The sequence below is a fragment of the Acanthaster planci genome, linkage group LG02 (genome assembly GCF_054643075.1).
Source record: "Acanthaster planci isolate LZ-2023a linkage group LG02, COTS_SCS, whole genome shotgun sequence".
In the NCBI taxonomy this organism is placed as follows: Eukaryota; Metazoa; Echinodermata; class Asteroidea; order Valvatida; family Acanthasteridae; genus Acanthaster; species Acanthaster planci.
The window spans coordinates 7,245,698-7,261,863 of NC_141778.1; the positions used below are offsets into that span (position 1 = coordinate 7,245,698).

General features: G+C 41.6%; 1 protein-coding gene across 1 annotated transcript in view; it reads left to right on the plus strand.

Annotated features, from left to right (window-relative positions):
• The first annotated feature begins 1,143 nt into the window (after positions 1 to 1,143).
• LOC110986730 (adenylyl cyclase-associated protein 1-like) overlaps positions 1,144 to 16,166 on the plus strand; it is a 29,357-nt gene continuing 14,334 nt past the window's right edge. Inside the window, exons 1-7 of the mRNA XM_087130059.1 lie at positions 1,144 to 1,303; positions 5,226 to 5,390; positions 6,481 to 6,581; positions 8,368 to 8,445; positions 9,137 to 9,283; positions 10,056 to 10,141; positions 10,490 to 10,595. Coding sequence (XP_086986185.1) covers positions 5,243 to 5,390; positions 6,481 to 6,581; positions 8,368 to 8,445; positions 9,137 to 9,283; positions 10,056 to 10,141; positions 10,490 to 10,595 — 666 coding nt within the window. The 5' untranslated portion in view covers positions 1,144 to 1,303; positions 5,226 to 5,242. The remainder of the gene's footprint in view (positions 1,304 to 5,225; positions 5,391 to 6,480; positions 6,582 to 8,367; positions 8,446 to 9,136; positions 9,284 to 10,055; positions 10,142 to 10,489; positions 10,596 to 16,166) is intronic.

Sequence of the window (16,166 nt, forward strand, 5' to 3'; positions counted from 1 at the left end):
CAGAGAGCACACGGCAGCAAGGACGGTACCCTCGGACGAGAGTGCATTGAATCCACATAGCGCCCAGGATCGTGGAGTAGGCCTATTTGCGGGTACATCGGTGCGTTTCTCTTGTGCATTTCATTCTCATTCTGTGTTAGGAGCAGGGGAGGAGTAGTTGTTGGCTTGGCAAGGATACTATGAACTCGACATCTGTTGACAACTCGGTTAAAATTCAGTTTTGCCCAATTTCATGGCGCTGCTAAGCACCGTATTTTACCAGCCCGTGGACAGCCTCGGGCGTTGGGGTGGGAACAGTACCAAAGCTCAACGGCCCAAATCTTCGCTAACGGTTAACAAGGAAAGTTAACAAGGAAATTTGGACAATGGACGATGCCCATGGGTAAAGACCGTAACCAGGATTCTGTGCTGACTCAGCGGGGCAGAATTCTGCGAATGCCGTCAGCATCTCAAGTAATCGCAGACCGTCTAGGCAGTTTAGTTTGGTTTCGGATAGTTGTAGTGATTTCTTCATTTTCCATCTCCATCGACCTGTCTGCAGACTTTCTCATGATCGCACTGGGGCGATCAACCACGAACAGGAAGCAGCTGAAACAGAACTGAACATGATTTTGCATGGTGACATGCTAGACGGCAAAGTTATTAGAAACTGAATTAATGCACCCCCCGGACCAGTGGCGTAGCTGAGGGGGCGTGTCCCTATAAATTCCCGGTGCCCCCCGGGTGCGGCCCACCGAAAAAAAAAACCGGAGGAATGGATATTGAACAAGGCTAACAAAATCTTGCCCCCCAAAACACCACTGACAGCTGGTGCCCCCATAAGACGCTGGTGCTCCTTTGTGCCCCCCCCCCAGTATAATCCTATAGCTACGCCACTGCCCCGGACGATGGAACAGAAGTTTATCTAAGGGGATTTACGGTTTTTCACAGTCCGTAATCAAAACAGGCAGTATGCTGTGCCTATGTGGATTATCAACGCTAATGCATCTGGGCGAAATATTTATATGAAATGGTTTTATTTCCAGTCTTGAGTGCAGCGCAGAGAAAAAATTCTTTTGTGTAAACTTCCGCCCCCAACGGCGTATTCAGAAATGTTTCGTGAAAACCGGTGCAAGTTTATGTACATGTCCATGTACACATGTACGTGCACGTTGTGGTCACGCGTGGAACGAGGTGGGCACTCGCAACGACTTTCAAATGTAGAACTGCATACGAGGTTGCGTTTAAGTTGTCACGTCTCTTCCGGGTTTTTATTACCACTCCCATCTCAGTCGAATCGAATTCCTCTCCAGAAATACCCAGGGTAAGCGAATATTTGAGCTTATATCTTCATTTGATGAGCTAAGTTGTTCTCAAATACTGTCAGCGTAATTGTCATTGCTTTTTGTACCTACTATTGTGTCTGAGATGGCATATTTATTAGTGACAAATTTGGAGCAAATTGAAGTTCCGTTCACCATGTTCCCATCTTCAAATTCACGTGACATAAGCCTTATCGCAAATACTGTATGGGTGATTTTACAGTATGGTATAAAGGCATTGTGGGAAGGGAAAAACGAGCAAACATTGCCCCTTTTTCTTTCCCATAATGGCTTTTTACCATTGTGCAAAATCACCCATGCAGTATTTGCGATAAGGCTTATGGTGTGACATGGTGCATGCAGGCGTATTCCAATCCAGATATAGGCCTAGGCCTTTTAAAAGACATAATTAGGGCTATGGGCCTACGTGACTTTGTCTGCAGTGATGCATGCGAGAGCTTTCCAGAAGTAACCTTTGCAGGAATACCATGGTTTTTAGTAGAGTGTGCGATTCAAGTGTTATTGAAGATGCTCGTGTTGGCCTTGCCAAATCTGGAGAGGAAACAAATTACAAATACCCAAACACTCAGGCCGCGATAAATCGCCTGTCGGATAGCCCAGGCAATTAAAAGTCTGTCCAGCTGTGCCCATTCGGGCATATCCAGAAAGGCTGATGTCTTTTTGTCTTCACAGAACATCTTTCAGTAACCATGATCTTCTCACTTTAAAAAGCATGTTTTTATATATTTTCTTACTTAACCCTCCTTTGGTTTTACAGCACAAATATGCACAAGTGCCCACAGTCACTCTCTTGCTTGTATTTTCTACATGGAACACAAACATGCACAGGTTCAGTGTGTACAGTTGGTTGCCAGCACAAAATGACCCAGGTTCCTTTGTGGAGTCCTCTTCACTGCATTTGGTTTACTGCACAATGATGCACATGAAACAGTGAAGCACAGTTGTTGGGCAGCACAAAAGTGCAATCTGATATTCCTGTGAGGGACTGTTGGTGCAGTGCACAACACGACGCAGCTATGCTTCTTTGAGGTGTTTACCAAGTGACCCAAAGAGTGACTTCAGCACAGGAGGGTTAACATTTGAAATTTTCGAAACGAAACTTCCATTATTTTCATGAGTTCCCATTCACGTTTCCCTGTCACAAAGCTCAATGCATTAAGCAAAGCTACACTGGTTCCCGCCGTGCTGCACCCATGCAACAGAACGTGTGATAGAAATGTAGCAGCCAGAACCAGTCTATACATGTACATGTACATTCCATTTGATTATTCTACATCATCCTAAAGCTGCAGGTCGAAAAAATATTGATGTTGCAAGAGGTTTTTTGCAAGTTAATTCACAGAGCTTGGTTTCTTATTTATGTAAGAGTTTAATTTAAGGTTGTTTTGCTTGTACTTGAAGCAAGCGTGTTTCTACAAATTTCCTGCTGTGGTACAAAGTTTATCACCCGCTGGTCTGGATGCATCATGTAAGCCTGCCACTTGATACATGGACAGTTTTCCCTCGTGATTGCCTGAGTAGCACTGTGTGAATTGTCCATAATTCTTGTGAATTGTCGAGTGTAGAAATTTTTACATAGATTAAGACCAGTGTTTTCACTTTTTGAGATAATTTTGGAAGCTGTCGTCTCTATTCATGGCATTCAATTGGCACAAAAAATTGACCCAAACCCCCCCCAAATTTTGGACATACCGACCCTATTTTTGAAAGGCATGTAATCAGAAGCACAGTTATTTTTTGTTGGCCTAATGAAGGACTTCATGCATGCAGTAGGCCTAAGTTAAGTAACCATGATAGGCCTAATCAAGGATTCTGTGAAATCATGGGTACGTGTTGATCCAATTCGGGCAAGCAAATTTATGGCATAGCCTGCCGGATCAGGCAAGCTAATTAAAAAAATTGTCGCAGTCTGCAGACACCCGAAGTACCCTTGGACACTACAAATCTTTACAAAAGAGAAAATCCCAATTAGCAACTCCTTTTTATTTAAACAATTGGAAAAAAACACACATGGCCATGGGTGACGCCTATATAAGCTGTGGACCTTTTGGGGTTGACGTGTGCATGTGCGCCATAATTTTTACTAGGGCAGTTGAAAAGAATGAAAATACTGATGCCGAAACCCAACAGCTGTGCCTCCCTACATATTTTATGGGCATCATAAATAAATTGCCCGGTTGAAGAATTTGTAGGACAAAAAACCCCGCCCCAGCAGCTTTTTCGGGTAAGAAAATCCAACATTAGCTGATTGACAATAACAACAGCAAGAGAGGAAGGCTGTTTTTTGCTTCCAGTGAAATGAGCAACATTATTAAGGGTACTCGTTACATTCATTTGAGCTGGTTGAACCTCTGTTTCTCTATTTCCAATGTCACATTTCACCAGTGCAGTGCTTTAAAAATAAATAACTGTCAAAATGGACCTTTATTTCTCTGTTAACCTTGTGTCCAATTTTCTCATCGTTTTTAAGGTATTTTATGAGCAAAACTGTGATGTCGTCCCAGAAAACCTCAGTGTTACCTAACTTACTGGTAGTGTACTGGTACATCAGGAAACAAAAGCGTAACTCTTTAAAGAAAAATTATTTGGCCTAAACACCGTGTACATGTAGAGTTCAGGGGGAATGCTACATGTACACGCACAATATACATGTACATGTACACACAGACTGTTCATCATTTGTACACGGTGCAAAATTCCAAGTAAACTTACTAATAATCTTTCTCTAACAATAGCAGACAAATCCAGATTTAATCTGCAAAATTCACAACATTGGTTTCAGCTCCGCACTTTGTAACCAGTGACATTCCACATCTGGCCATATATAGTGTGCACGATGGTCAGTCAAAATAAACCTAACTGTGCAGCTGTCGCTGGGTAATTGCAACCTTGTGTGCATACGTTGTACACATAGAACACAAATGAAATTACTGACTAGCTTTGTGAATGACTCAGGATATTTACATACGATACATGTTCAAGTTTACATGTACTGGTATATGGACAGTACATGTAGCACGTACATTTCTCAATCCTCCAATTATGTAATATTTGATGCAACCTTGGTTATTTAGCGAGTTGATGTGAGAACTAATTGCATGCATGTACGTAATCTTTAAAAAAAAATGAAAAGGAAGTATGGATGCGAAATTAATTTTATGTTCATCCTTCCTGGTCTTGTGGCGGGCCTTGTAAGAATATGTGTAGGTCTTAGATTGGGGGGGGGAGCATGGCATTGACTATGTGACATCTGGTGGAGGTGCGAAAATAGTGTTTCACCCCTGCAGTTGAGACTATACATGTATAAAATGATAATTGAAGTTAAAGGAAACTGTAAGAATTAGGATGCACTCTCCGTATAAAGTATGCTGTATTTTATTACTAGATAATTATTCCAGTCTAATTCTACATGTCCTGCTGTATTTTGGGCCACAGTCTAATTCTACATGTCCTACCGTATTTGGGCCATAGTCTTATTCTACATGCCCTGCCGTATTTGGGCCATAGTCTAATTCTACATGTCCTGCTGTATTTTGGGCCATAGTCATTTCACTGATACATGTAGATGTATGCACAAGTGATGATATTTGGGGTAAGTGTACAAATATATGTATACATATTTTAAAGGGTCCATTCCAAAATTCCTGAACTGTACAGTGCTTGTCTAAATGCCTGATGTCAAAATAACCTTATAGTACTATGTTGAGAAATCTCCATTACATCATACATGTAAATAGAGAAAAAACAGTGCACTTAAAGATTCAAACCTAAAAGAGGATTATTTGGATGCAGTTTCTTTTGTTGGTGTCCATTTCAAGAGGCTCTTTGTCAAGAGACCGTTTGTCATTTCTCAGAGTGCTGCTACAAGTCATCTGATGGGCACATGTGTTGTTCTTGTAACAGTGTCACCCAGGTAGACCATGGCAGACGTCAGTGCTCTTGTGTCTCAACTGACCACGCTGAGTGGCAACCTAAAGACGGAGGTGGACAAGCTGGATGAGGTCACCGTCAAGAAGCTGAACGATGCCATCATCGTCTTGCAGGGCGTGTCCAGGAAAGCCAGTGGAGGTGGGACGCTAAAGCCTTTATTTGTGTAGACTTTATTAAAATAGAAAGTAAGGTTAACAATTCATTTTTGCAACAGAAATTAAAAGCAATACAAGGTAATTTCTGTACAAAACAGTAGTCATCTACAGTGACGAGTAACTTGTAATTTGTGGTTTAACCTACCCGAGAATTTAAGCTGAATTTTGAAAAATATTGAAAGGGAGGCTTGGAACATACACGTACATGTATGCCATAAAAAGTACATGTATAGCACCATTAAGATCAACAGTTAAAAATTGTTAAAACAGATTCAGGATACAAGATAACAAATGGCTTCTTTGTGAATTAGGCCTGTACATGTATCTCAGCTGCAGTCATTAAACTCAGCTGAGTCCCATAACATCCAATGGAATCCATCAGTAGAATATGATAGGTCTGCAGTCAGTGATACAGTTCATGTGCCATTTATGCATGCCTCCAATCCAATTAGTAAACATGCATATACATACAGGACCTATATGGATCTTGCCTCTACCAACATGCATTTTGTGCTGTTAAAGTGAGCTCAGGTGCTTGTCTTGCTCATATTCTTGTTATGCAAAACAGAGCAGGCGTCGCTCAATGTCCATGTCTTTCATTCCGTATCATACAAGTAGCACATTTTGGATGTTGTACCAGTGCAATGCACCGTTAATATGGCTCTATCAGTCTATTGCAGAATGCAACCCTGTAGTAATTGTGTGTGTTAAAGTCCTCCATAATGGCGCATGGCATATTTTATGGAAACGTGAATAAACTCCATACTGGAACTGTAGAAGGGGTGTTGTGGGGTTTGCTTGCAAGAGCCAGGGTTTGTCAGCTGCCTGCGCAAGTTTATATGATTGTTGCTGACGGCATGCATCACATTTCCAGTTGAATGGGTACAAAAGGCAAAGTAGGACATGCGTGTAAAGGAGAATGTGTGCAGTCTGTTCTTACACCACATATGAAACAGATGGTAGGGAAACAGTGCAGAGGCAGTGACCCAGACTTCCCATAATGAAGACAGTGTGAAGTAAATCAGTGTTACTTGATCCAGCCTGTGCTTAGAAACATTATTGCCTCTCTGCAGACACTCCTCCCTTTTTGACTGCCTTTGATGACTTCATCGATGAGCACTTCTCCAAGTACCTTCAGCTGTCCAAGGAGATCGGCGGTGTTGTGTATGAGCACGTAAGTCTCAAACCGAAGACAGTCCACGTCTCTCCCACATGAACGTCTTCCACAATGACGTCCTTCCCCTAAAGTTTTTTTTGAAGGGGGGACTCTTTCAAAAAGTTCCACCGTTCAACAGTGTGTGGTAAAATGATGATTGGAAGTATCATGTGTGCTGAAACAAAAATAGTATTCCCTAAGTAAAGTTGTGATCTGTGGGGGTCTTAATTTCAGGGTTCTTGGGTCGAGATGTACACCTATGTAGCCTGTGGGTTAGGTTTTACACTTCTGATTGTGGTTTTTTGGAGGGGAGGGAGGACTCAAATTAAGCAGCCGTAATGGCTGGATTGGAGCCGTGTTTTGCCCATGGGGCTGTGATGTTTTTAAGGAATGTTTCAGGGTCTGGGGCCAATTTCATAGAGCTGCTTAAGCACAAAATTTGCTTAATTATGCGTGAGAAAACATTGCTTGATAAATCAGGTAACCAGCCAAAACTCCATGTGATGTATATTTTCTTGGGATCGTATTTAACTGTCTTTTGGTTAGTAATGGTAATCAGGTAGAGTTTGAGCTGGTAACCTTTGTTTTTTAAGGAAGTTTTTTCACGCTTAAGCAAATTTTGTGCTTAAGCAGCTCTGTGAAATTGGCCCCAGATGAGCAGGGATAATACCAATGTATCACCTTGAGCACCAGCTCTGGTATATGTGTGTGGTGTGGAAATACTGCTACCCATTATTGTTTAGGGCTATGCCCAATATCTGAATATTGACTCGATTATCAAATATATTTGAATATTTTTTTCCAAATTTGCATTTGCATTTTAAATGCAAAATTCATGAAAAGGAAGGGAGAATGTTTGAAATGAGAAAAATGTACTATGGAGGCGGGTTTCAAGCAGATTCAGATGAAAAGCGACAGAAATCTTACGATTCAAAAAGTAAACTGTTCATTAAAAAATGTAAAAGAAAGAAATTTTCAACAGGATTGTTTGTCTCGTAAATCTTGCTAAATCGTGGCTGGAGATGCTCCTAGACATGGGAAGTGATTGTAGTGATTATAAAGTACAACTCTGTGTGTTATTGCAACTGATTTTGTATATGGTTTGTTCATCAACAATCTGCCCGTCAGAACGACTGAATAGTGGGATATTCGATCGATTGGAGGTGGAATATTAAGTCGAATTGACTCATCCCTATTTATGTTATTCACCCTGAGCTGAAGTGCACCCTCACTGGTGAAAGAAAGACAGATGGGACTAAGTTTTCCAACCGGGTTCTTGCACACGTTTGGCGTGCATGTGAAGACCACACATCCGAGACTAAAATCGTTGCGCGTACTCAGCATGCTTCGCGACAAACGTGCATAAACTTGCACACCTGTATCAAAGGACTGTCAATTTCATATCAAAGGACGCCCTCTTTTGTTCCTGCTGGGAGCAGATTACTAATGAGAGGAGCTAAAAGCTGACAGCGTTTATTTTCCAGATGGATGAAACTTGTTGGCCAACAGGCCAAAAACTGGTAAATCTCCTCAAAATTGGGACTCATTGGGAAGACAAACTGGGAAGAAATGGATTTCAAAAAGTTATGGGGCTCAAAGTGTACATTTATTGTGCCTCTTCGCTCCACAGGTCTCAACAAGTGAAATTGGTTCAGAAAAAAAAAGTCTTACAGCACCATTAGCGCCTTGCCCCAGTTGACCCTAATCGGTGATTTTACAGACCTAGGAGCTGACACATTCATTCAGTGTCAGTGCGCTTACATGTGCAACGTATGTATACATGCATGTCTTCTTGTACTGACAGGCACAACTGGTTGAGAAGTGCTACAGCTTGCAGAGGGACTTCTTGCAAGTTGCTGCAAACAGCCAGCGACCACCACAGGTTTGTATAGGCCATTCAGCAAGGGTGGAGAATAGATCATGCTCACGGACGTATCTGGTGACCAGAATAGGCAAGCCATTCCTGCGGTGGTGTGTACCACACTTGCGGACATGTAGTCCGTGCGTTACATGTGTAATTGCACTTGAGTGCGATGCCTCTGCAGTAATGGCGTGTCCTCTGATTGGTTTGTATATTTTACATTAATGTTCACCTGTTTCATACGTGCATAGGCTCATATGTTTATAAGTGATACATTTGCAAGTTCCTTTTGTATCATGGTAGGTCACTTCCTTCAACAAAAGCACACCCTCCAGCAAGGAGTACCAGAAGTTGAGGGGGTACTTACCGGGGTTGTAGTTGACTTCACGATTCTCTTCACAAGTTCAGTCACAAGTTCAGTCACAAGACCAGTCAAGTTAACTGTTACAAAGGAATTCTTTTGTCACAGTTCATTTGAATAGCTTATGACTTGGCTCAAGACAGGATGACTGTGATGGACTTGCACGGTCCTGTGATGGACAGACTCATCTATAACGCTGGAATGTAAACAGTCTCTCTACTGAAAGTTGAGCTTTGATGCCTTGCTCTTCAGCTTTTTCAGTTGTCTGAAATTCTTTCCCGTAGTTGGGAGAACTTGCATTTAGTCAGGACGACCCTTTGAAAAGCAGTTCATTTTTGTTGGAATCTGCAGAAGGATTACGCCAACTTTTTCAAGCCGCTTCAAGTTGCGGTGGAAGGGATCATTGAGTTTGCAGATAAGAACCGTGGAAATAAGGAGAGGCAGAACCACTTGATGACTGTCAAGGAGGGCATCGGCTGCATTGGATGGGTCACGGTGGTGAGTATGGGCCTTTGTGGTTAGTTCATTAGCATGGATTTAAAACTCATGGCCATTCTAAGGGATAGAGGTTTGGCTTGTTGGGTCACTCTGGTGAGTGGTCATTACGGTGAGATTGTAAAGGATTGTAAAATGAATGTGGTGAAAGCAGATGTGCATTGACTGGGCCACAGTGGTGAGTAGCAGTTAGGATGAGTTAAATTGTGAGATTGTTTGCAGAGATTGAGCGGACTAATGAGTATGGTACATGTAGGCAGTGGGTCTGATCGGAAAGGGGTTCGGGCACTGTGGTGACTAGACGCTGGTGATGAAATGTATGAAGTGAGATTGTTTAGCAAAGATAGATGGAATTAGCCTGCTGTGTAAGGCTACTGTGGTGTGGTATTTTTGTTGGCATTGGTAGGAGAAAGTCAAGGGCTGGGTCACTTTGGTAAGTTGGAAATACGTATCAGTAACATCAGTGAATGAGGAGATACCATTTGACAGCATTTGTGAGTTTGTTCAGGCAAAAGGTTTGGTTGTAAGTTAGATATTCAAGGACTTAGCAAGTGGGATATGGTGAAGTATGGGAAACTTCTAGACACTGGTGGCAGTAGACATATGTAGTGATCCTTTTTCAAAGTGCTGTGCATGCTCATAACACTGTGTGCATTCTCAGAACTGGTAAAAAGACAGGTATGATTGTCGCTACTTAAGCATCTCAAAGTCTGCCGTTGAAGAAATATGGATTTCAAGAGCTTCAAAATTGTGGACACCTATTTTTCTGTCACAGGAGCCCAAGCCTGGACTTTATTTGAAGGAAATGTATGACCAGTCCTTGTTCTATGGCAACCGTGTCATCAAAGAATTCAAAGGAAAGTAAGTGGCCTGTTTCACAAGAAACGTTAGTCCAGAGGGGCGTTTTGCAGATGTCATAAGACAGCTGAGATACAGGGGGAAGGGGAATAGCAGTATTCAACCCTCACACCCCATCTCTGGTATTGAGGTAGTCCAAAGTAACATGGCTCTTTTAGGATTAATTATGTTACTTCTCATAGGTCTGATATATCTGTTTGAGGTCCGCAAAATGGCATCAGGCACTCTTTTGAGTCGGATCTTGGGAGATTTCAGATCTTGGCAAAAATGCTCAGGCATCTGGAGTCTAAGCATTGACATGGGAGGCTATTTTGTGAACTGTCGTCAACCTTGTGATTTGGCCCTTGACAGAGACGACAAGCAGGTGGAATGGATGCGATCGTTCACCAACTCCATCATGAGGCTCAAGGACTACGTGGACAATTACCTCAGCACAGGCCTGCAGTGGAACCCACAGGTAAAAACCAGGTTTATATGTCAGAGTTGTTGCCCTGGTACTGCAGAACTGGAAGTCCAAAGGAATTATTCAATATACTCAGCTGAAGCCAGGTCCAAAAAAATGAACCAGCTGACACACCCATAGCAACATTCCAGTTATAATGGAATTGTTTACGATTGGTAAATTGTAATGCACATCAGCATGGGAGGCCTGCTGCCTTGTAAAAAGAGCCCAGATTGTGCGGTGTTACATAATTTTTTTTTTTTTCACGATCCTTACACAGTGCACTGCTGACATAGGGGCCAGATTAGTGTGACAGCGGTACTGGCATAACCCTCCCCCACAACACTAGGCACAAACCCTAGACACCGGTATGCACAGTCTCCCACATGTGAGCACCTCACCGTATCCTAACTTTGCATCATTCGTACATGGAAACATTCCCAAATAAGTCTTGGTATCAGACAGGACACTCCTGTATCTGTCTCAAGCTGAAGTGCACCCCCAATTGGCGTAAGACAGACAGGTGGTTACAAGCGAGTTCTTGCACACATTCTCCATGTACGCAAAGACCATACATGCTGGAATAAATTAGTCATGCATGCTCAGCGTGCTTCACGTCAAACACGTATATATACTTGCGCGCCTATGCGGTGAGTAGCAAAAAAACCACACACTCTTTTGTTCAGCTTGGAGTGGATAAGGAAATCCACTTCAGCACATCAGGGTCTCACATGTCTGCTGATCGTGACAAAATGATGCATGAAAATTCATCTACTTTGGCAAACAGTTTTAGACGTAATTGTTAGCATGTCCAACTTTGAGACTGCCCCACTCCATCAATCTGGACATAAATTCATCGTCTTTGTGTCTGGAGAATTACCATTTACACCCAGGTTTTCTTTGATATGTACACGTCGTAATTACACTGGGATTCGTGGAGGTTTTCTTTTTCAAGGTCGGTGCTGGTCCCAAGGCAAAATGTCTGCAAAGAAACAAATTTGCTGAAAAAAAAACCCTTGGAGAATCCACCTTGTTAGCAGAGCGTAACTAATTGGAAATTGCTGCTTCAAACTTCTCCCATGATTGGAAAGCAGGTCACGTGTAATTGTTCCTTTGTCTGGGCCTGGGGTGTGTGCTAACGTGTGGGAGACTGTGCATACCGGTGTCTAGGGTTTATGTCTAGTGTTGTGGGGGAAGGTTATGCCAGGATCAATATCCTATCGCATTTGGCGCAGGATTCCGAATCCCACCGGCTACAGCTATTGTCCTAATAGTTGAAAATATTCCCCCCCTCAAAGAAAATACTAACTTAATTTTCAAAAGCACAGGTGACAGACATCCTTGGAAGCAATATTGTCTGAGGGATTTGAACAAAAAAGATTTACAAAGAGAAAGTTACTGAATACTTTTAACAAAACAGTATAGAATGCAAAAAAAATAAATTCTGCCCGTACTTACTGGGTTCTGTAGAAATATCAACATTGTACACATGCTTGAACACTGTGTCACTATTAAAGCTGATTGTGTAAGCCCAAGGAGTGCTGAAATGTACGGTAAGATTCTAAATATTAGCGCTTTGATGACTTCATAGAAATATCAAGCCGGCCCACCAGGAAAACATGTATGTAGATGTTTCTCAAGAGTGACAAAGATGCGTCACTATCATGCTCTCTTTAATCTATCTTGCTAAGCTCTCAGAATGGAGACATTCACATAAGATAACATGATTTTTTCCAGTGAAAAAATGATAGGGTCTATTGTTTTAGTGATATGTTGAGTGCATTTTCGCCTTTTGTAATTGTAATGACATCATCTCCATGTACTTTGTGTTGAGAATCAGGCCATCTAGGAGAAGTCCACAGCAGTAACTCTCTTTTGTGTGTGTGTGTGTGTGTGTGTGTGAAAAAAAAGGGTTACTCCTCGGTATATTTCCGTTCATAGCTTTTTCAGCATCTCTTTTGGTATCAAATTGCAAAGGTGCAATTTGCATTCTTGTTTTTACATGTACATGTAGGTCTAGTGATGAGACCAAAACGTGTCACAAACTCAATTTTGATTGCTTGTACTTATGAAGGGATTATCTCTGGGTTGTCAGAAGGGAAATACCAGTAGAATATGGTAAAATGAATCACCAAGCCAAGAGTAATAATTCTAATAATAATGAATTTTAAATGCACCAGCTTCAGCAACATGCTGCTCGACAGCGCAGTACAATTTAACATTCCTGCTAAAACATGTTTATATAAATACATATAAAATCACTAAAAATTTACAAAGTCATAAAACACATTAAAACAAGGAAAATTAAAATTAAGATAATATTACAATAAGGTCAGACGAAACAAAACAACCACCAATCAAAACCACCCGCCATTCATGTTTATGTCTGCTAAAGTATTGTCTTTAACAACTTGTTGCCGGTACTGGAACCGTATTCTTTATACGCGTGGCGGGGGTCTCTGAAATCGAACAAAGAGAACTGGGCCCTGTAACAAAAGACTGTACTCGTAACATGAGACCAGGCTGCTGGGCATTACCAACATTTTTTCACTCTCAATAGTGGAGATAATCCAGCCCTATTTTGAAACAGTGTACCATGGTTTGGGAGATTCAGCGCAAGCGGATTACCACCGGGGACAAAAGCGCTCCACCACCACCGCATCGATGAGCCACACAGTACCGCTGCACACTAATCTGGCCCCTATTGAAAAGAAGTCAGCAGTGCACTGTGTATGGATCGTGAAAAAAGAAAATTACATAACACCGCACAATCTGGGCTCTTTCTACAAGGCAGCAGGCCTGGCTGAAAGACTCCAGCGTCAAGAGGTGTTGTGTGTCAGATTAGAGTAAAAATCAGAGAGTCCTTTGTGTGGGCATAAGGTCCAGTAAATGATGATACGAATTTTCAAAGAATTAAAAAAAAAAGAAAGAAAAAATTATCCCGTCCCAGCATCATCAACATTCATAATGCCCCTGGCGCAAAGTGGTTAAAACCATTTTAATTATAAAATACTGCCAGTAACAGATTTTGCTTAAAATATATAGTATTTTCACATCATATTTGGGACATATTTGGGATGTTTTTCATATATGGAAATTTACATTAGCATATTAGAATCCTTGAAACACCCATAGATGGGCGAGAAAATGCTGTAACTCATAAGACAAATGAGATAAAGGTTTGTATTTACAGATTGCATCAAAAAGAGAAGGTCAATTTCTGGGGCCCTGTAAGGAGGGTCTGCTTCAAATGTTTAATTGGGACTGTGATGGATAATGCTGTCCCTGTTAATGGACTGCCTTCTACATGTAGGTCTCAAATTGAAAGTCACTTGGTCATGGCTGGTTGACCATCTGGCGTGTTGTGTGTTGTTGACCAGTTCACTGGTCAAGGGCGCAGACAGTCACTAAAATCAATGAGGAAGGACACAGAAGGAGTTGCAACTCATGCACTTCAAAGTGTTCAATGATGGTCGCTACTGAGTCAGACGAATAAAAGAAATTTGCCTGATTACTGCTTGCATCTTAGCCGGACAAGCAGGGCGTGTAATATCCTAGCAATACTTGTAGTTTTTGGCTGGTAATAAAATACAAATTATCGATGTGACCAGGAAATATATAGAGAAAAATTCCTGATATTTGACCTACTTTTGCCATCGTAAATAAACTTTTTAAATATTGATACACTGTCCCATTATCCATGCAAAGTTTGTAATTTTATTCTCCTCTCTCCAATACATCAGTGTTCAAAGACTTGGTATGAATTTGGCTAAGACTGGCCAACAAAATGTTCACTACTACTGGAAAGCTCAACTCATTAGGAACAAAATGTGCTATTTCATCACAGCGATTGATCGTGAAATTTCATAAAATAGGCTTTTGTACAAACGCCACAATAAAAATGATTCAAACGAAACACAAAATCTTGTAAACAACTGGGCTATTTATTCCCAAAATAACTCCAGAAGAAAGAGTTACTAAGGGCAATGACTGCACATATAGATTTAAGGCACACAGCGTAATGCAAGCAACTGCGCAAGCATTAATTTTGATGTTGTCATGAGATCATACTAAGGACCAACAAAGGCATGAACCCCAATACATGAAACTGCTGTTGACGACAAAAGTGGGTGTTTATTTCCAGGGGAAAAAAATCAGGTGTCAGCTACAAATCTGTAGTAAAGAGATGAGAAACTATAACTTGTTCTCCCACTGCTGTGAACCGAATCAATTAAGACCCATTTTTTAATATTTATTTCCAAAACAGACTGCCACTGTTGGACAACAGCAAGCCCCACCTTCAACTTTAGCGCCGCCCTCACAATTCACAGTTTGTCCCTTTTTGAAAGAAAAAAAGCTCAATCAGCATGCTACTCCGAAGTGGGCCTTCATGTATTGTGCCCATATTTGTTGTCAAATCCATTTGTTGTGGTCCCCAGACTGTGAACCCCCCCAAGTGCTTTACAAATCCATCCAGTGTGTCTGGTTTTAGTCCGACGTTCACCAGACTTATATTGTCTTCCCTCCCAATGACAGCTGGGGCATTGGGGAGGAAGACAAACAGGTTGGTCTTATGGCTGACTGGTTTTTCTCCGGGCAAAACCGTGAGAATTGGATGTGGCGTTACTAATGGTTTGGATACTGAGGGTTGATGAAGGAGAAACTTGTCGGATGAGTGGGTGTTTTTGGGGGGATGAGGGTATAGGGAGTAAGGTATTGAAGAGGACAACCTGAGCCATTTGTAGTTCTAATCCAAGGGATATCCTTTGGTCTGTGGTGTTTTTTAGTAGTGTAAGCCCCCTCTAAGTGATTTTCGCTCCTTTCAATAATGTTGTCAACATCTTTTTTACTCTTGATCCACTGCCACTAAGAGGGGTGTCTGAATAATAATGGTAAAGATAATTGCTTCAGGCAATAGAGCGTTCAATCTGTCTCCCAGTGAGATTCTTCTTTCCATTGCACTAGTGGGAAACATGCATTTCATCGTATCAGTGCTGAAAGGTCTTTATTGAAAATATTGTTTAAACCATATGCTGCCGGGTTTAATTTGAAGTTGCATGACGTATACCCGGTGGATTTTCAAGATTTTTCATTTTTGATATTCGTCAAAAATTCATAACTTCATTTATTGGACATTTACACCCACACGAATGACTGTTTGGTGACTACTCTAATCTGACAGGCAGCCCGGCCTGCTTCCTTGTAAAGAGAGCTCAGATTGTGCAGTGTTACATATTTTCCTTTTGTTCCTGAAACTGGCCCAGTGGGCTGCTGGCGTGTTTTCAAATGCGGACCAGATTAGCGTACAGTGGTATTGTATCGTTCATCCCTAGAGTGTTGGAGCACTTTTGTCCCCAGTGGTAATCCACTTGTGCTGAATGCTACAAACAGTGGTATAATCATTCAAAACAATGCAGATTTCCTCCGCTATTGACAACTGAAAAAATGTTGGCAATTCCTAGCAGCTTGGTCTTTTGTCCGATTTCGGGCACCCCGGCTATGTGTATAAAGCCAGTGTCTCTGAAACCGGGCTCCCCGCCATAAAGTGGTTAAACATGAATTTGGGGAAGAAATTTGGTTGAAATT